The sequence below is a fragment of the Setaria viridis genome, chromosome 5 (genome assembly GCF_005286985.2).
Source record: "Setaria viridis chromosome 5, Setaria_viridis_v4.0, whole genome shotgun sequence".
NCBI classification, from domain to species: Eukaryota; Viridiplantae; Streptophyta; class Magnoliopsida; order Poales; family Poaceae; genus Setaria; species Setaria viridis.
The window spans coordinates 43,830,008-43,850,724 of record NC_048267.2 but is presented as its reverse complement, the minus strand read 5'-3'; the positions used below and the strand labels follow the sequence as shown (position 1 = coordinate 43,850,724).

At 48.1% G+C, this 20,717-nt stretch overlaps 3 protein-coding genes across 5 annotated transcripts; 1 reads left to right on the top strand and 2 right to left on the bottom strand.

Moving 5' to 3' along the window:
* Positions 1–1,280: 1,280 nt before the first annotated feature.
* On the bottom strand, positions 1,281–4,783 carry LOC117858432 (signal peptide peptidase-like 3). The gene is made up of 12 exons (XM_034741500.2): positions 4,043–4,783; positions 3,804–3,923; positions 3,583–3,707; positions 3,292–3,477; positions 3,146–3,180; positions 2,747–2,903; positions 2,591–2,644; positions 2,393–2,485; positions 2,177–2,316; positions 1,968–2,038; positions 1,804–1,884; positions 1,281–1,707 (listed from the first exon to the last, which is right to left on the bottom strand). Exons 1-12 carry the CDS (start codon positions 4,473–4,475, stop codon positions 1,643–1,645), a joined length of 1,560 nt encoding a protein of 519 aa, XP_034597391.1. The 5' UTR covers positions 4,476–4,783; the 3' UTR covers positions 1,281–1,642.
* A 3,281-nt stretch (positions 4,784–8,064) lies between these two features.
* On the top strand, positions 8,065–15,377 carry LOC117858037 (pentatricopeptide repeat-containing protein At1g31430). Of its 3 annotated transcripts, XM_034741014.2 has the most exons (5): positions 8,065–10,033; positions 10,125–10,333; positions 10,881–10,986; positions 11,953–12,163; positions 14,524–15,377. In XM_034741014.2, exon 1 carries the CDS (start codon positions 8,147–8,149, stop codon positions 9,920–9,922), a length of 1,776 nt encoding a protein of 591 aa, XP_034596905.1. In that variant the 5' UTR covers positions 8,065–8,146; the 3' UTR covers positions 9,923–10,033; positions 10,125–10,333; positions 10,881–10,986; positions 11,953–12,163; positions 14,524–15,377. The 3 variants fall into 3 exon arrangements, with proteins under 3 accessions (XP_034596905.1, XP_072149989.1, XP_034596904.1); XM_072293888.1 differs by having other exon boundaries at positions 8,065–10,333; XM_034741013.2 differs by lacking the exon at positions 10,881–10,986 and having other exon boundaries at positions 8,065–10,333.
* A 281-nt stretch (positions 15,378–15,658) lies between these two features.
* Positions 15,659–16,358, bottom strand: LOC117858040 (uncharacterized). Its single transcript, XM_034741017.2, has one exon. The coding sequence runs from the start codon at positions 16,276–16,278 to the stop codon at positions 15,961–15,963; it is 318 nt and encodes a 105-aa protein (XP_034596908.1). The 5' UTR covers positions 16,279–16,358; the 3' UTR covers positions 15,659–15,960.
* Between the last annotated feature and the right edge of the window lie 4,359 nt (positions 16,359–20,717).

Below are 20,717 nucleotides of genomic sequence, written 5' to 3'. Positions count from 1 at the left end.
GTGTGGGGTGGGAGATATGGGGGCTCAAGCCCCCTGTTCGACCCACAAGTAACGTAGTCACCTTTGAGCCCTCTATTTTGTAGGATGAACGAGTAAAAAGAAAGAAAGTGAGAGGCACAAAAGGATCCCCTATGTTTCATTTCTGGTTCATCTCTTTCTTTTATTGATCACATTCGCTAATCACAAACGCGTGCGGTATGATTTGATTTTTCTTTTGGACACTGCACTAAACTTTGTTAAAAAAAACAGACACAAAACCAAACTAAAAAAGCAAAAAGTGTATTTTTCATCTTCAACATATTTCGTTTAGTGCAAATCAACCGTAAACTGGTGCATTTATCATCCCATCTCAAATTAATAATGCTTTAGTCCCAGTTTATGCCACGTAATTATCTGATTCACTCCTTAGTGATGTAATATGCTACATTGAAGATATAAAGTCAAAAAAAATTCAATAAATCCTCTAAATTGGCTACCCATAAAAATTTTATTGGAAAAATTAACGAACAATTCATACCAAAATATGATAGCGATTGACTCAACATTAGACGTGGCTAAGCAGTGATTAGTAAGATGATTACATGACCTCAACCGATATTATATGACACTAAACCATCGTTAAACTAAGTTAGGGATGATAAATACACCGATCTAATGATAGTTTATGCCACGTAATTATCTGACTCACTTCTTAGTGATGTAATATGCTTTGTTTTGAAGATATAAAGCCCATAAAAAATTCAACAAATCCTCTAAATTGGCTAAAAAAATTTATTGGAAAAAATTAATGGAATAGATTCACAGCGAATTATTATAGCGATTGACTCAACAATAGATGTGACTAAGCAGTGATTAGTAAGATGATTACTGGCATAAACTGATGTTATATGACACTAAACCATCGTTAAAGTAAGCTGGGGATGATAAATACACTGATTTAGTTGGTTAAGCGGTTGATTTGCATCAAATGAAACATGAGGATGAAAAAACACTTTTTCCAAAATACAAACATATTTTTTCTCGAACATTAAACACATACATTATTGAATATTACAAACTCATAATGTTTGGCTAACTCAAACTTCAAATAGCTCATTTTCAATATATAGTTCTGTCATCCAAACATTAAACGAACGCACACCATTTTTTAGATAAAAGAGATTGTAAAATTGTGAGTTCAAAACGTAAATAGGACAAATGTTTAATATTCCCCTGACCGAAGTATCGAAAAGGCTGAACTTTCCTCTTGAAACAAAGTGCAACCCTCTAGTATACCTGCATCACGTACATCCAACATCCAGAAAATGGAGCAGCTTCTCGCTGACAATAGGAACTTTACATCGCGCGTAATCAAACATATCAGGAGCAAATATATATCATCTATTTTTGCTCAAATTTACATCACCCTAACGATTTTGACATGCCGTGTGTACTTCAACAGGCTAGTATAATCAGTTAACCACCCTTCGTATGTGTTTTGCATACTGAACAAAGCAAATTTCTAACGGAGGATCAGGCTGATGCTTGGCAGGATTTCACCAAAAATCATCAGACCCATTATCACAAAGTCTAGCTAAACCAAGGTCCATTTCAAGCCTGCAAGGCTATCCCCATCATATCAACTAGGAGCATCCCAGACAGGTTACACCTTTGCGTTCCAGAGCTGACTGAGCTCACCTCTTTTGGCGCCAAGCAGGGTGATAACTCCTGCACCAATTCATCGCAGAAACAGTTGTTAGAACTCTGATGTATTATGCGCCATAATGTCGAAAACGGCATCAAACTGCTGCTGTTCTGTGTTACCTAATGTCGAAGGAACAAGGTATAGCAGAGCAGGCTGGCCACTATTCATAAGGTACAGGCCAACGTATGTGCATGACAAGCCTGCGTTGGCATAACAGTGTTAATGTAAGCTGCATTGTTCTTCTCTGAAACTGAGATTCAGAGATGGACTGACTACTACATACCAAAGGCGTAACCGATCATTAGGCAGAGGAAGTAGCCGTCAGTCAAGTCCTTGCCGTGTGATCTGTCAAATCTGCAGCTCTAAGGACAGTTAGTATGTTTCAGGAGAAGAAACAACTGATCACTATAATCTTAAAAAATAAAACTGATCACTAGCCTATTGTTCTTTACTGACATTGCTGGTAGATTCAGAGTCCAGTTTTGATTTTACCTGAAACTGAAAGCAACAAGCAGTCCTGGGAAGAGAATGTCCCCAAATCCAATCATGTCGTACCCATTCCATGAATCGAACTCCTTTGGCATCTTCAGTACCATGGGAAGGCTTGGCCCATCATCGCTACCACGAGCGACCTGAATTTTGTGGCATTTCGTTTTAACTATGCTTATAACATGATGTTACGAGCATTTGTGCGATCATGGCACTTACTGTGATCATGACACTTTTCTTGAATATGAGGGGTGATACGAACACCCAAAATATGTCGTACAGAAAAGCAGCGATGAGGAGCGCCGATGCGACCTGAAAATGATCTGAAGCTCGTCAGATGTGTAGCAGACAAAGCAGATGAAAGAGAACATTGACTGCTAAACTTCTTAAACCATAGCATGTCCACACTGTCCATACCTTTATATTCGGCATATGGACCACTTGCAATACAAGAATCATCATACAGATGCCCTGAATGAAGAATAAGCATGTCAATTAGCACAAGAACTGATGAACCATCAAAAATTCCTTCATAAAGGAGCACACTGGAAGTCGGACGCAGCCATATCTTACCATGAAGTTCTGACCAACCCAACCGGACGGTGAGTTCTGGTGCGCAACCCAGGTACATGCGAAGATAAAGGCTAACGGCAAGGTAATCAGTGTCAGCACCTTCACATTCCCTATGCCAGGAAGCTTCACCTTCGCTTCGCCACACCGGCTGCATGCTCTGAACACACCCGTATTTCAACACTTAGGCGCAGACAAGCAGCAAGTAGCCAAGTACGGTAGAAATATATGCTATTCATCCGTCCCAAAATTGTAGGTCGTTTTGACTTATCTAGTTGCATAATTTTTTATATGCATCTAGATATAATTTATGTTTAAATGCATAATAATATCTACGAACTTAGAAAAACTAAAATGACATACAATTTGAAACTAAAGATTCCATGCAGTTATCATTCACACCTTATCGCGAGAGTTGATGCGACGTAGTTCATTCCCTGGAAAATAGATGATTAGCAAGAAATGAGGTGAAGCGATGCAGGACATTTGCTCCATCGATCAGCTGGACACCTGAACCAAATGCAAGTTCATTGGTATTGGGTGCGTACCTGGATAGCGCCGACGCAGAAGAGGAATACTAGCAACCACGCGGACCAGGTGGACTTGAAGAAGAAGAGGAACAGCAGGACAAGCGACGATGTGACGATGAACACCAGCGCGGTCTTGGTCTGCAGCTCCACAACCTCGGCGTCGGGATTCTCCTCTCCGCCGAGCGGAGCGGCGTTCTTGTTAGGCTAGAGCGTTGCAATGATCATGGAGATCTCGTCAGTAATAACCATGCAAGATTTTCAGAAATCTTCCCGACTTTATCACGAAATTTAGTTAGTTTGTGCGTGTACCTCTTCTCCGACGACGGCGACAGTCCAGACGGAGGCGCAGGCCACCGTGCCGACGGCCATCAGCCAGAGGAAAGGTATGGCGCCATCGAAGGATGGCTTCTGCGGCGCGTACATGAGAATGTCCACTGCAAAAATGTGAGCGACACGGCACGAATTTTATGGGATCAGAATCGGATTCATGGCGCACAAGCACAAGAACAAGAAATGCAGCTTTATTTCACCCTTGTTCCCGTCAAAGATGGCTGAATGAATCTTGTCGCCCGAGGAGTTGGACACCATGACGACGGGGATGTTGATGTTGGGAGGCGGATCCTTGTCGGTGCAGACCATCTTCTGCAGACCTGCAACACAATAAGCTAGTCCCGTCAGCCTTCGTTGCCATGGACCGATGGACGGAAGGCGTTGCTACGAGGACGACTGATGGGAAGAAACGCCGATATGGTTGCGCAACGCGACCGACCATCTTCGTCGTTGACGATGAGCAACGCGGCGGCGGCGCCGGCCTCCGCCGTCTTGGCCTTCTCGATGAACGTGCACTCCCCGCGCTCCGCCACGGCGACGGAGCCGGCCAGCGGCTTGGACGACTTGGCGCAGCTGCCCTTGGGGTCGGGGAGGACGGCCGGGTCCTTCTTGCTGTCGGACGGGGCGGTGTCCGGAAGGACGGCGCCGAACCTCGCGCTGATCCCCGTCAGGCTGTTCTGCTCGTCGCCGTTCACCCAGTACATCACCTTCACCTTTTGCAGGGTGTTGTCGCAGCCGGGGAACTTGGGCGAGGTGCCGTCGTCGAACTCCGAGGCGGCGCCGGCGGCGGTGCGGGCGAGGAGCAAGGCGGAGAGGAGGCGGAGGAGGACGAGGCGGCCGCGGCGGGGAGGGGAGGAGGTCGGGATCGCCATGCCGTGCCGACTCGACCGGAGCCGTCGTGTGCACGTCCTCCGCCTCTGCCCTCTGCTCTTCGAATCAGCAGCTGCATGCGTCGACGCATGCGCCGTGCGTGTAGGTCCTGCTACGCCATTCCATATTTAGATCTTGCTTCCCTTCCCATTTCCCGTTTTGAGTCTCCTCGTCTTCTCCGATGCCCGTCTTTCGGGGGCCTCCTATCCATCAAGCGCGAGATGGGAATAGGATTCAAGATTCATCGCACGTCCAATATGGCCCAAGACTCCGCACACGCACCCGCGCGCCGTCACCTTCTTCATTTCCAGAGCTGCTCCCCCGCCCTTGGTGGCCTACTGCTTCATCTCCGGCGGCGGCCCCCGGCGCTAAACGAGAAGCGAGTGACGCCCCTGCCTTTAGCCTCCACCATCCGCGGCCGGCGGTGGGACTCACCGCCCTCCGGACCCCTTCAGCTATCAATCGAAGCAGCTCGTCGTCCCCCGCCGTCGATCCTGCCCATCCGATTGTCTCCCGCCGCCTAGGCCGCCGGCTCCCGCCGTCGTACCTTGCCGCCATCTCGCCTGCCTCCACCCGCCGGACCGTTGCGCGAAGGAGAAAGGAGCCCGAGCAGACGGTCTGGACGCTTGCACGAATCTCCAACATTGCAAAGTTGGAGGCAGGGCAATTGAGCCACTTAGAGCCAGTTTGGATTTGTTGACGAGGCTTGCCTCGCCTGGGCTGGTCAAGGAGAGCAAGCTGCGTTCTGAGTTTGGATGGTTTGCCAGCTGCATCGACGTCTGTGAAAGCAAGATTTTCCCTTGCTTGCTCAGGCAAGCCGTATCACCTCTCCACTCCTGGCATGGCTCTCCTTGCTGGACGAGGCGAGGCTCCTATATGACTTGGTTAAGCTTAAGCTTGATAGCTTTAAAGCCCGTTAGGTCCAAATAAGAGTGTAAATCAACATTTCAACAGATCACAATCAACAATTTCTGAAAATTGAACCAACATCTAAGAATAATAGATTCAACATTTTCTAAAAATTAAATCAAACATTTTAAAAAATATATACTACATTCAACATTTTCCATAACCTATTTCAACATTTAAAGAATGGATTCAGCATTTTCACAAACAAAGATCAACATTTCCGGTTCTTGTTGTTTTCTTCTTCCGGCGATGGGCAACAACAATCACGGCGCCGACGGCGTGCGAGGCCGCGGACTGCTGCAGGGGGCGGCGGAGCACGGGGCCACGGCGCGCGGGCGGCAGCGGCGCAGCGGGGGACGCGGCGGGGCACGGCGTCGCGGGCCGCGCAGCGCCCGCGCGGGAGGAGGCGGAGCTTGGGGCCGCGGCCGGCGGCACTCGGGGTCGGGTGGCCGGCGGCGCGCGGGGCCGCGCCCATGGTGCTGGCGGCGGCGTAGGGGCCGGCGAACTGCAGGGAGCGGCGCGGGCGCAACGGGCTGCGGAGATCCGGCGCCGGCGGCGAGCGTGGTAGGTGGCAACGGCAGGGAATGGGGCGGCGGCGTGCACACACGGGCTAGGGTTTTGGGGAGAACGGAGATGCATCCAACGACGGGATTGTGAGCACGAATCTCGGAAGCCAACTAACGTGCATAAGAGGATAAGAGATGACAAACGTGCATATCCACATTTCAAAGATTGCATTGGTGCACTTATTGGCACTCATATCCGTGTTGCTCTTTCACCTGATGAGCAAGTGAGATATATTGAAAAGGTCGGGGTAGCCACTCAAAATGTACTAGCGGTATACGACTTTGACATGCGTTTCACTCATGTTTCCACGGGACAACCTGGAGCTATGCATGATACAAGTGTGTTGTACAATGCACTCAGAGTGGATGAAGAATTTTTTCCACATCCTCCACAAGGTAACATGTGTTCAATTTGATATACGAATGTGATTAACATGTAGCATTAATCCATAACTCATATTATTTTTTGTGAATATAGGCAAATACTACGTTGTGGATGCGGGATATCCTAATCGTCCTGGCTACCTCGCTCCTTACAAGGGTGAAAGGTATCATTTACCGGAATGGCATAGAGGTATTGAACCTAAGACGCCTATGGAAAGGTTCAATCGGGTTCACTCATCTATCCGCAATGTGATTGAGCGATCTTTTGGACTATTAAAAATGAAGTGGCAAATTCTTTGGAAGATGCCACCATATCCCATGTACAAGCAAAAGATGATTGTTGTGGCTACCATGGTCCTTCACAATTTCATTCGTGAGCATGGAGGTCAAGATGAAGAATTTGCTCGGTTTGATCGTGATCCTAATTTTGTTCCTACAATACCGGAAAGATATAACAAATATGCAGTTTCGCAAGCGGCGTCAGATGGGTCAACTTCCGCACTCAACGCGCCAACTATGGATGTCTTTCATGATGAGCTAGCCACCGCACTCTCTCTTGCTTGGAACTAGTTTGTATTGGAAAGATTGATTTTGTACCGTATTTGTTGTGACCTCTCATTCGGTACAACGTTATTTGGTTCAATATTTTTTGCCATGGGAAAAAAATGAAGAAAGTATTGTAGGCTATTTTACTGTAGCAGCGGAAAAAACTCAAAAAACCACGAACGGTACTGACGGCCCGGTTACTGTAGCACGCCCGGTTACTGTAGCAGCGTGGTTACTGTAGCAGCAGAAAAAAATGTAAACAGTGCTAAAAACTCAACCGATCCAACCACCAAGGGCAAAATAGAACATTCCCACCAAAAACTCATATTCCTGGAGCTGGAGCACAACAATATGCCAAACACGTTCAACAACTCCATATTTTTCTGGAGTTGGTGGAGTGGAGCTGCAAAAGTGTGGAGCTGGTGGAGTGGAGCTGATTTCTGAAAGGTGGAGTGCTGCCAAACACCCCCTCCTTTGGCAGGGCTCCAGCTCCACGTACTTACCGAAGTACGGAGGAGTCGGAGCCGCACCAAACGGCATCGATCGCGGAGCCGTTTTTTAGCACATTTGGGAGGAGCTGGAGCTGTTTTAAGCCTGCATGGCGGAGCCCAAAAAAGAGCTCCGCGGCTTCAGCTCCGGCTCCACACGAGGAGCTCCTCGTGAGGAGCCCTACCAAAGGAGCCCTAGCTAAAAACTACCGGAAGCTAAAGGTCCCGTTTGGTTCACTTGACTAAAGTTTAGTCCTTACATCGAATGTTTAGATACTAATTAGGAGTATTAAATATAGACTAATTACAAAACCAATTGCACATATGGAGGTTAATTCGTGAGACGAATCTATTAAGCCTAATTAGTCCATGATTTAACAATGTGCTACTACAGTAACCATTTGCTAATGATAGATTAATTAGGTTTAATAGATTCGTCTCGCAAATTAACCTTCATATGTGTTATTAGTTTTATAATTAACTCACATTTAATTCTTCTAATTAACCTTCGAAGATTCGATGCGACAAGCTTGAGGATCCGAATACCGTCTGTACAGAAATCCCGGAACGAGGCCAGGAGAGGCCAGCTAGCAAACAAGCCTAACGTCCCCTTACAGACCCATGAGACCTCTTCCTGTCCATATAACTTGCGCAATATGGACCGGCTAGCAACCCAGGCCCACACCACGAGCCCGTCTCGTGGGATTGGGCCACTACCATGAAACAAACACAGAAACAGAGTCGGTTTGAGAGTTCGATCGAAGCCGCCATGCCCGATCGATGCCGCCTCCGCTTCTCGCCGTCGCGCTGCCGACGCTCCTCTCCCACCTCCGTGCGTGCAGGTCGGCCTCCCACGCGCTGCAGTGCCACGCCCTCCTCCTCACCTCCGGCCACCTCGCCGCCGCCCCAACCCGCCTCTCCAACCTCCTCCTCCGCGCCCTCGCATCCGTCTCCGCGCCCGCCGCGCACGCGCACGCGGACGCCGTCTTCGCGCACCTCCCGGAGGTCGCCACCCGCGATCCCTTCCCATGGAACACCATCGTCCGCCTCCACGCTCCGGCGCGCCCCCGCGCCGCGCTCCTCTACTTCGCGCGGATGCGCCGTTGCGCCGTGCAGCCCGACGCCTACACGTTCCCGGCCGTGCTCAAGGCCTGCGGCTGCGCGCCTGGTTGCAGGATCGGGCTCCTGGTGCACGCGGAGGCCGTGGGGAGGGGGCTTGGCGCGGACCTCTTCACGGTGAATGCGCTCATCAGCTTCTACTGTAGGGTGCGGGACTGCCGCTCGGGTAGGAAGGTGTTCGACGAGGCGAGTGGCGTCTCGCGGGACCTCGTCTCGTGGAACTCCATGGTGGCGGGGTACGTAGGGTGTGGGGAGATGGAGCTCGCGCAGGAACTGTTCGACGAAATGCCGGAGAGGGACGCCTTCTCCTGGGCGACCATGATCGACGGGTGCGGGAAGCAGGCTGGTGGTGTGGACCGTGCGCGCGAACTGTTTGACCAAATGCCTAATAGGGATTTGGTGTGCTGGAACTCGATGATTGATGGTTATGCCAAGCACGGGAGGATAGATGAGGCAAGGTCACTGTTCGAGGAAATGCCGGAGAGGAATGTGATCTCATGGAGTGTTCTCATTGATGGGTATGTCAGGTGCGGGGAGGCGAAGGAGGCTTTGGAGTATTTTCAGAGCATGCTACGGTGTGGTGTAAGGCCTGACAGGGTCGCTGCGGTTGGGGCTGTCACGGCTTGTGCTCAGCTGGGTGCTTTGGAGCAAGGCAGATGGCTGCATTCTTACTTGGAGAAGAAGAAGGTATTATTCGATGTTGTGGTGCAGACAGCTTTGATAGATATGTACATGAAGTGCGGGCGCTTGGATCTTGCCAAGTTGATCTTTGAAAGCATGGCTGAGAGGAGTGTAGTCACTTGGAATGTGATGATCGTTGGACTAGGAACTCATGGTTATGGTCTGGATGCCGTCACACTGTTCCATCGAATGGAGGCTGAAAGAGCTCCGATGGATGATCTAAGTGTACTTGCTGTGCTCACTGCGTGCACACATGCTGGATTGGTATCAGAGGGTTTAGGGATATTTCACAGAATGAAAAAGGATTTCAGGATAGATCCCAAGGTAGAACATTATGGAGCATTGGTTGATCTACTTGGCCGTGCTGGACGTTTGGATCAAGCTAGGCATGCTATAGAAACAATGCCCATGGAACCAACTCCGGAGTTGTGGGGATCTCTTCTTGCTGCCTGCCGAAGCCATAGGTGCATTGAGCTGGCTGAATTATCAGTTGAACGCCTTGCAAATCTTGGAGCCGATGATTCAGGAGTCTATGTTCTTCTGTCAAACATCTATGCTGATGAAGGAATGTGGGCTGATGTTTTGAGGATTAGGAAATTGATGAGTGATGAGGGGATGAAAAAAGATATTGGGCGGAGTGTGATTGATGTAGATGGAGAAATACATGAGTTTGTGAACGGAGGCGGCTCACATCTTTGTAGGGATGAAATTTACTTGATGCTGCGGGATTTGTCTAACATGGCAGCATCTATTTGATTGCTCTTTTGTGTCTGTTAACTCAACATTCTTGGCATGTATCAAATTGCATCTGATGGTTCATAGCCCTGATGGTAACAAGCTTCTGTTTGCCAGCTTAAACGCAAGAAGGTACCGATTTAAACACCACTGGATCAAGGGACATCTTGAGTATTTGTGTGTAATCCATTTTATTCAACTTTTTCGTGGCTTGCTTTCACAGTGGTGACTGAACATAGATTTAATGAAGAAACTATTTGAGGTAGCAGTTGTTTACTCTTGTCAGTTTAAAGGGTACAGTGCTAACGGTTTGGACCAGCCACTTGTGGATTTTGGGAGTAATTGAGAAGTCTCTGCACCCCTGTTGCATTGTTCTTTACATCAGAATGAAGACACATGATGTTGAGAATAAAGACTGAAGTCTTCAAGATTGTATGTTGCTTATTACTTCTTTCTACTTTCTGCATTTCACTTAGCAGCTATGCTGTTTGCTGATTACAAAATGAAAAATGGCTGATCTGTGAATTATCATAAGGTAGTGAGTAGTGACAATAGTTGAAAATGCAGACTCAGAACAATGCCTTATTTTGGTTCTTTGGCTTCGATAATTAAAATCGAATGCTTTCTAATTACAGATCTGTTTTAAGCATATGGTCCTGACTATGTGACCTATGACTCGTGTGATTTTGCAATGCATTTGTGTCGTTTAGTCAATCTTGCATGAATGAGAGGTCAAAATGGTTGGTCCTCTTTGCTACCAGTACCTGTATAGAAGTATGCTCAAGCTTAGAAATATCCTAACAACATCACCAGTGATGAGCGTGGTGCTGCTGGACCATGGGTTCACTGCTGTGTTGACATCAACATTGGTGCTTGGTGCATGATACTCAAGTAGAATTTTTCGCAGGCTTCTTATGCATGCAAAACAAAATAGCTTGATGTGGATCCTCTTTCTTACATCCATGTGAATCTTTCTTAGATTCGGGACCACCTCACAGGGTGCCACTATGACATATTCTTGTTTATTTAAGACGAGCCGTGAGACCTCAGTCTATTGCCAAAGAGTGGTACTGGGAGCACTACAGGTTAGCTTTCTTGCCCTCTGGCCATATGCATCTCCTCTCTTGTGTCACTCTCAGGGTACCAGTCTATTCTTTTTCCTTCCATTGTCTTTTTAGGAGATCTGCAAGTATTTGAAGCTACAAATCATAGTAATGTGGTAAATTGCTATCTTCACATGTGATTATCGGCATAGTATGATTTAATTGCAAAATTCTTATTTGCAATTTCCAATTTATTAATGTGAAATATAGCTGGCCTTTTCATGTGTATGTCAGCTTTTACATGACTTATAGTACCTTAGTGAGAGCTTCCTTAGTGCTGAAAGCTCAAGGGAGGAACTTTTTAAATCAATGCATTCCCCAAACATAATCCTCACTGGATGCCTTTGAATATTTGCCGAACCTCTTTTATCTCAAGGTTTAGATGAACCTCTTGTACATTTACACATTTCAAACCTGTCTTGGTTTTGGGTGAACCACCAAATTTAAATGACTTGTAATTGTCTCTCTGTATACCTAGCAGTAGCCTGGAAAAAACTTTGGTTGCCTACGCCCTATGGACAATAGCCTTTTAAGCATGCATTCTTCTGCAAGGAACTGTGGTATCCTTCCCATAATCTTCATATATTTGGTTGCGGCTCTGCAGTGGCATCTTTTGCACGGAGTTGTTAGTAAATCTTACCAGTTGACTGGATCCTTGACAAGTTTTTTGTTGGATATATACAGAACAACCTGCAAGCTTTTACTTGCATATGTTTTGCTCTTTTTGTAATTGATAAGTTTGTTGCTTACAATAATGTACAATATATTAGCCTAAGTCAGAGGGTTGCAGGTGATGGTATGACATCTTTTCTCAGACATCTTAGTGAAACTTTTAAGTCTTGTTTGATGGGTTGCAGGCTGCACAAAAGCACTCCCTTTTTATAACCTTCGTCATTGTGGCCTTTCTTCTGTGATTTGTCTAATTTAACAAGCTGCTCTTTTATACAGGTCACAGGTGGTTGATACTATGAAAAAGAGGAATGACATGACTGTCCATAAGAACTGACGGTGTTCAGAATGGAGAAACTGGAACTTCAGGTGGATCAGAAGAATGTTTGCAGAATTTACATAAATGTTAGTAGTATGAAATGAAGGTTAACAGCCTCAGAAGATCTAGCCTTGATCTCCAAGGCTATTCAAGCAGATGATACATTTTGAGGTCAGTCCATACTTCAGACTTGATGCATCGTAGCCATAGATTAAAACTACTGTGTACCTACTAAAATAAGGTACCGCTTTATACTGCAGATATCAAAAATTCTAACCATTTACTGCCAAAATTAATAGTACATAACCTGAACTAAGCATTTTGAAGTACAAAATGCCCCTCCAGACCCCAGTCCTCTACTAGCTAGCCTCTTGTAAAAGACAAAAGAAAAAAGCCTTTTCAAGTAAAACAAAGAGAATAGAAGGAAAAGAAGACGAAGAACCAAAAATGGAAGAAAATTACTACTCTTCACTAGGACATACCACAACATAGAAGCTCCTACTCATTAAAGATCACCTGTGGCAAACACACTTGTAATGGTAAGCACTGTTCATGGGGTCATTTGCATCCACTGGGACTTGCTCAGCAGTACACTTGAATCGACACCCTCTGCACTCATTGTATGTGCATATTGGAGCCATTGAGCCGATCAACATTCTCCTTGCATACTTTGGCAGTATGTCCTTGTTTAGACCCTAATACGAGGCATGTGAAAACATCATGTTAATTATACCAACTTTAAGATCTTTGCATTCTTTGTTGGTTAAATTAATACATAGGTTTCATGCCTTTTTTGTGTTGTTGTTCTAAAGACATTTTCTTAGTAATACTGTAGGCTATGTCACCCAGATACTATGCAGGATACACCATTCTAAAAAAAACAGTGACATAGGTATACAGCTAGTATTTTTTAATACTAATAATTATATATGAATTTATGAAATAATACAGTTTTTAGAGGAAATAGAATAATGCAGCTATAATTGCTATTTTACCCCTCATACTTATCATACACAATGCTATTGGTCTGCCCTTTCCTGATTCCTGGCCCACTCAGCCCAACTAAATAGCGTGTCCTAGTGCTCCCAAGTCGCTGAATGCACAAGCAGAGCCGCTGACGCTGAAATATCTACCCGCCGGCCATCATCTCGCATCAAATACTCGCAAATTCGGTCGCTCCTGTCCTCATCTCTCTAAAACTCGCGCTTTCTCTGGAGTCCAAGTATTTTGATGTGGATGGTGCTGCCCCTGCAGACTACGCTGCACGGCTGCGGTCGTCTTCATCTCGGACACCGGGAGCCTTGACAGCCCTTCTCTGGTCACTCTTTGTCGCCCCTCTGCCTCTTTCTCCATGTCAGCGTCTCCTCCCTCCTTCCAGTCCTCTCCTTAGTCATCCTCCCACATGCCTGGAAGCAGAAGATACGTATCCAGTACCGTGACCAAACCCAATCCATGTCTGGCTTCTGCAATACGCAGCTGATACATATCCATGGCATATCCAAGCGTATCCATATCGGATATGCGATACCCTACCCTCCGTCATATCGGTGCATCATGGCCTCATAAAAAGCTCCATAGATACATGACATAGTTTATGCAAAGCAAGTTGACATTTAAAGTAGGAAAAGTTTTACTAGAAGAAACAGAAGTGGTACAAGGTTTTGAAAGTTGAGACTTGAGACTTGAGAACCCTTACGAACGCCAGCCACTTAGCTATAGTTAAACGAGGGATATGTACCTTCATGGTCTCCTGCGAAACTATATGTTTGTCAGGCAATTCCTGGTGGTGATATTGCTCTACGTAATCTGCACCTTCATAACAAATTAGATTGAAATGAGCAAACAAACAGTGAACAAAAGCAAAGGCAACAGCCAACAAGAACAGAAGGGACTAGTCTCATGCAAGGAAAGAGGAATAGCCAACTTAGTGTTTGTGCAAGGGGGAAAGAACCTGATGTTCTGCCATGGTGACCATGGTTGCAGAGAGCTTGGCCGATAATCAGGCAAGAGAGAGTGAAGAAGAGGAGCAGGGAGCTTGCGGTAGTTGTGGGGCAACCATGAGCCATGCTTCTTGTTCAAACGAGCAATGGATAGAGAATGGGAGATGCTGCTGTGTTTGGATTCAGAGAAACAGCACAAGGGAGCAATGTTAAAGGCTATATAAACTGGAGACTGGTGCAAGGCTCTTGTGTGTGGCTGCTCTGCGGCTCTGCTCATGCCTTGCATATGCATATCCCTGTGCCATACCATGCAGAGACACTGGTATGGAGAGGGAGCAGTGGGGACTGCGGAGACCAGCAGGTGGCTCCCCCCTCTCATTTGCACGAACACACGGGAGGTATAACAGATGCGTCTGAAACTTGGCAATGGGGGTCCTGTTGCTTCAATTATTACCATAGCATCATTTTGTCTTCTATGCATGTCCTTCTCTGCATGCTATTTTCTGTACCCCATTTCAAATCGCAAGATGTCAATGTATGCTTTATTTTTTGCCATTTAGTTCAATCGTTGTTGTTCCTTTTGTTCTACAGAACCATGATCTGTTGAAAGAGACAGGGCAATTATTTACACCAGTCACAACAGATATAGTGCATAATAAAATCCAAGCAGGAAAATGCAACCTTATTCAGTAAGAAAAGATGCTTGAAAGAAGGCAATGAAAGGTTATTCAGTAAGAGAAGGTGCTTGGAAGAAGGCAGCGAAAGGAAAAGCTCTGATGCACGCAGTATCATTTCTGAGCCTGTAAAGGTGAACGAATGCCAGAGGACGGTGAGAAGCTGAGGGTGGGCATGCTCTAGAATCTAGATCCTGCATCTCTGCATGCCAAGCTCTTGCTCTGTCCACGGCTGGTGGCCATCTCCTCCTCCTGTGACCTCAATGCATGGGCTGCATCTGGATTTCGTATTCAGAGCCGTACCATGTACAGTCTGGTGATATCTCGTAGACAGCAATCGTTGGAAGCTCTGGATCTGCGGTCGCATTTGTTCTACCTTTTATGTGGCTGTCCATATGGTGGAGATGTTGGGCGTGTATATGGGCAGGGTTCAGATGCCGTTGCTTTCAGTTTCAGAGCTGTGGCGCGCGCTACCACGGGGAGATGCTGATGGTCACGAGGCCGTAGCCGGGTCAAAGTGTGGTCAAATGAAATTTGTTTGGTACTAACAAGCAAGTGGTCACCGGAACGCCGCATGCGCCGCTATGGTTAACCAGGTCAGGCCATATTGCTGGCAATGGAAGCATTCGGCAGGTAAAAAAGCCTTTGCCTGTAAGAAGTTACTGAATTTGTGTTCACTGGCTGAAGCACATTTGTAGGTATCTCCCTATCTGCATTCTCCGTTTGTTTGATTGTGCATGTCGCAAAATGGTTTGCAGCTGCAGTTTTTCAGAGGTCATGACTCATGTGACTCAGACCTGTGGTTACGATTTTGCGCCATAATAAGCTTTCTATGAAACTCTTGTGGATCAAGGAATGCTGGCATGGGATGGGACTCACGAGGATGGCGGTGTTAGTCTGCAGCAGATGGGTTGGTTGAGGCTTGATGCTATTAGGCCGAGATGGGCCTTCTGTTTTTAGCCCCTCCGTCCCCCAGATCAGATATGCTTGCTATGTTGCCCAGTTCATCCAACTATATACACACACAATGACACAACTAAGGGAGCCCATCGGACGACCAGAACAATCTGTAAAGTTTATTGTTGCGACGTGGACACACACAAGAAGGACGTACAAGGGTACACATGAGGCTGACGGATAAACTGACGACGAGCACAAGCTTGCACACAATGAGCCTGCAGCCCGTCAGAATCGCTACAAGCACTGAAAGCAACAAGACACCACGGATACACGATGACAACACACGAAACGAAACGGTGGCTTAGTGGCTACTCCAACACAAATTAGCCGTCGCCCTCGCTGACATCTTGTTTTCTGAAGCGGCTGCACGCCGTCCGGGCGGCGCCGATCTTGATTAGTTGGCGCCGCACGTGGCCGGCGGGTAGTCGCACTTGCACTTGTACTGGAGATCCATGACGCGCGCGCCGTCGATGCCATCGGGGAGGCTGCCCTTGAACTTGCAGAGGCAGTCCCACTGCGCGGGCCTCACCTTGTCGCAGCAGGCCTTGCTGGGGCTCGCCTCCGCGCTGCCCACGGCGCAGTACGACCGGCACGCGTCCACCGCCGTCCGGTCCACGCCGCAGAGCTTAATCGCGCCGGCCTCCGCCGCCATTGCGGCCACGATCAGCACCGCCACCAGCGCCGCCGCGTTGCCCGCCTTCCTCCCGGCCATCAACCCGATCGACGATCCCCCTTGACTGCTGTGTGATGAGATGCTTGCGACGTGTGAGCGTGTGATGATCACGTCGGACGACGGCGGCGGCCTTATATAGCGTGGGGATAGCGCGGCCCGTGACGTGCATGTGCTCGCGCGCTTGGATCCATTCGGCGCGTGCCAGGTCACGGGCAAGCCAAAGCCATCCGCCAATCCAAATCGCCATGCCTCTACCGGTAAAAAAACGTATGAACGCTCCATGGGCATGTCGACGGTAACGACGCTGGATTTGCTGGAAACGTATGCATTCTGCCCCCGTTTGGAGTGTCGCTTGGTGCCAAGTGGGCTCTTTTTCAATCCAAGTAGACATCTCAGGGTGGAGCTCGGAGCATCGTCAGCGGTTGCGACTTGCGAGGAATGGTGTGCATGGTCGGCATATCGGACATGGGGCTGGCGCTGGCTAGAGCTAGCGCATCGATCGATCAGAGTTCCCGTGACTTGCTGACTGCTAGCTGGATTGGTCAGAATCCCCTTTGCTACATGTTGACTTGTTTTTATCGTTCTCATGTCGCTTCTCGTCTTGTGATGGATAGCACCGTGGAGCAAGGAAATGCGCATAGGCTAGCTACTAGCTAGGAGTAATCTTGTCACACACCCATTGTTCTCTTATAAAATATATGTTCCGATTTTTTTCATCGTTATTTTTCGTCATTATTAAAAAATAGGCTATGGCATGATAAATTAACCTTAGGAAAATTGTATTAAAAATAAACACCTATATCTGCCAAGCGGACCGTAGGAAAAGAAAAAGAGCTGGAGGTGTAAAGCAGAGAGTCATGCCTCGTCTCGACATCCCATATCGTGTTCTCCCATGGCGTTAGAACGGGAGCCGGGTCCGAGATGAAACCAGGCTACCCGTTCGTTAGTTTACCGACCCAACACGCGGTATTTTATTTATCAATATTAATTTATTTCTCATGACTTATGAAATATATGCAATTATTTCTATCGTAATAAGATCTATCCAAAAATATCACATATATATGACATAATAAACGTGACGGCATAGCAATATTGTTATAGCCTATTGTCCATCGCTACTGGAAAACTAACCTTTCATCCTCATTCTTAGTACCGGTTGCCTTGATCCGGTACTAATGCTCCGTGTCCAAATTTGGAGGTAGCTAGAGACCTTTTAGTACCGGATCATAACACCACCCGGTACTAAAAGGGGTCCCTTTTAGTACCGGATGGTATTACGACCCGGTACTAAATGCCACTAAAAGGTTGGTGCTAAAAGCCTCTCCAAAATTCCAACTCAATCACTTGTGATGTGTAGATGAGGTGGTAAAGAAGCCTTGCGCGAGGATGGAGATCGTGGATTTCGAGTCCCAGGGACTGCGCATTTGGCACCGGTACTAAAAGCAGATCTCCAGTAGTGATAGTTTCAAATTAAGGTCCAAATTAACATCAAATTTATCACCGCTAGTTCGACACACATAACCGTTCATTTCTACGGGTTGTCACCGGTCTAATTACATGGTTGATTTTAGTTGAACCAAACTGGCCGAGTCGTGGGTTCACGATTTCTTCTGTTGAGCCAGTGAACCGGTCCGATTTTTTGCACTATTGCTTATAACCCATAGGTTAGTAAAAAAGATGACTAGTTCGTTTACATAGTATGGTTCGGAGCAGAAGCATGTAATGAGCTTGTTATAGAATGCAATTCAGTATGGTTCGGAGCAGAAGCGCGTAATGAGCTTGTTATAGAATGCAATTCGGCGAAGCCGCAACCACGAGACGGTGCAGATGCAGACACAACTATTCGCACGATTTCCACTGTTCATGACACACGAGAAGTAAAATCACACGGCAAAGATGATACACGACGCATATATAGCACAGGCGTGGACGATCCGGCGGTTAGCCACTAACCGCGCGCGGATCAGATCAGAGATAGCAAACCCCAAATAAAACAACACGGCAATACAATCACAGACACAACACAACAGTGGCGAGCAGAGCAACGGATGACCACCACCACCAAAGGCGGCGTACGATCTCATCACATCGTTGGAATCCAATAATTCGATCCCGGCCGGTGCGGCTGCTGGCTCCGTCCGATCGTTCATCTCTAGCACGCCATCCTGATGGCGCAGCTGGACCTGATCTTGGCGGCGCACTTGGCGAAGAAGGGCACGGAGTTGTACTTGCGCCAGTAGTTGCAGAGGCAGCCCATGTTGGCGTTCCTCATCGGGCGGCAGCACGCGTTCTTGTTGCGGTCGTCGGAGCAGTAGGACAGGCACGCGTCCCTCGTGCTCTCGCCGACGCCGCAGTCCTGGGCCGCCGCACCCGCCACCAGCAGCATCGCCACCACGGCCACCACCAGCTGCTGCTTCCTCCCGGCCGCCATCGGTGTGGAGTTGCGTGGAACGTGCAGTGATCAGCAAAGCACAGGCTGGGCTCGGCAGTTCTCGCGGGGCTCTTGCGATCTCTCTGTGACACGATCGACGAAGGCACAGACGCAGGTTTATATATAGCGCGGGGACAACGAGCTGCTGATCACAGCGTCGCCGTCGTGGCCCGTGACGCCGTGCGGGCATGTGCAGATGTGCTCGCGAGCCTGTCACGGGCGGTGAGCGGTGAGACCGAGTCGTCTTCAATCCGCGGCACGTAGCCGCCGGTGTCCGCCTGTCCGTCCCGTCCGCATGTGCGCACCGGATTCATGTAGGTGGAGATACTGCCTTGCCTACGAGGCTGCAGCGCAGGCCGTACCGGCGGGCAAGACGACGGTAGCGGCCGTGGCACCTTGCTGGAGCTGGGCGCATCTCCTCGGCGTCAAGTGGGCGGCTTACGGTCGGGGGCGGGCGGCGACAAATGATGTACACGTGGTCAGCAGCCGGGGCACGGGCTGGCGTACGGTAGCGCGGAGCGGGGGGTAAAATAACCTATCGCCATGCTTGTGACTCTTTCATAGCTAGTCAGCTACCAGTAGGAGCGGAAGCTTTTGGCCGAAGAAGAACATGCCCAGCCTGTACGCTCGAGCTAGACGCCTCTCTTTTTTCTACATTCTGATTCCTTTTTGGTTCGATCTCTCTCTGCCTGCCAAGTGCCAAGTGCCAATTTGAGTTATGTTCTCCCTTTCACCTTTGCTGCAGAAATTGATTGAAACCTCTGCAGTAGCAGCAGTCAGTGCAGAGATGTGCATCCGAAATATGCAGTGGAACTGTGGAAGCTCAACCTCTTCTGCGTCCACACCTGAATACAATGCTCTCACTTCTTTCGGAAATCAGAAAGCCGCATCAGTTAAACCAAACTGAAAACATTTATCCACGGCTAAAACCTTCCGCAAACCACACTGTGATGACGCCACGCATTCGATCGAGCATCTCTTGCTCCAGCAACCTACTATCCATGTCCATAGCTTTTAACTTGTTCAAACTTGAAGCAGCAGCAAACCGAAGCAAAAGGCACCAGCGGGACATCGCAGGCAGAGCCGCGGTCCCGAATGCCCGCTCGCACGTTCTGCCATGGCAGAGCCGCAGAGGCACGTAGCGAGAAAAGTCAAGTCTACTAGTCCTACGCTACGCACACGTCACACGGCGGGAAGACGAGGACCACTGGACCAGACGAGAGCTCGCGACTGCTCTCACCTCTCAGGCTCAGCTCTCCCTCCTCCAGTCCTCCCTCCCCTTGCATCTTGGAGGAGTTTCAGTTTCAGGCAAGTATCGCCTCCCTGACGTCGAACTGAAAGGAAGTTCGGCAGAAACAGAATGCCAGAGTTGGAAGAGGGAGAGGACATATACACCGACCGGCACAGCCGCACACAGCATCCTGGAAAGTTTCAGAATCAATTCCCTGCGCTCGAAATTTTCAAAATCTGTAACTGCAAGGTCACTATAGAATCATCCCTCCAATTCAAGTTCCAAACTTGGATGAATTTCGGCGTCCTGATATATGACACTGCCGCATCGTTCTACGAAATTTGAATCTCAGATTAAACACCACAAAGGCAGAGGTGTCAAGCAGTGTCTGGCCATCGCTTCAGACTCTGACGCCGGTCGCTGTTTGAGAAACTGAAGCGAGATTCTCTTCTACGGCTGGCCGTGCACTTGTGCTGCATTCCATGCATGGCAGAGACAAGAAATAAGAGAAAATCGAATTGTTTGACTCGTTTGATGAGCAGCAGAGGAAGACGATGGGAGCCCAAAAGGTCCAAGCTTTGCCGCGAGCATGCAAATGCAGCAGCAGGAAAAGCAGATCTGGGTGCGTCAATTGGGACGGGACGGCGGACATCTGCACGGTCCCTAAGCTAACTACTCTAGCTACATCAAAAGCCTAAACTGCGAGGAGGGGGCAGCGAACAAGCTTTTAATCAAAAGGAGCAGAGGCACTGTTAAAAATCTGGAAAAAGTTAAAGGAAAAGAGAAGCGGGGGAAGGAGGAGAAGCTCGCTAT

Bases quoted from the DNA above. Each gene is read 5' to 3' on its own strand.
- LOC117858432 (XM_034741500.2), bottom strand. From the start codon at position 4,475: ATGGCGATCCCGACCTCCTCCCCTCCCCGCCGCGGCCGCCTCGTCCTC. The intron at 3,924-4,042 runs GTCGGTCGCGTT...ATTGTGTTGCAG, and splicing joins CATCGTCAACGACGAAGATG to GTCTGCAGAAGATGGTCTGC. The intron at 3,708-3,803 runs GTGAAATAAAGC...ACATTTTTGCAG, and splicing joins CATCTTTGACGGGAACAAGG to TGGACATTCTCATGTACGCG.
- LOC117858037 (XM_034741014.2), top strand. From the start codon at position 8,147: ATGCCGCCTCCGCTTCTCGCCGTCGCGCTGCCGACGCTCCTCTCCCAC.
- LOC117858040 (XM_034741017.2), bottom strand. From the start codon at position 16,278: ATGGCCGGGAGGAAGGCGGGCAACGCGGCGGCGCTGGTGGCGGTGCTG.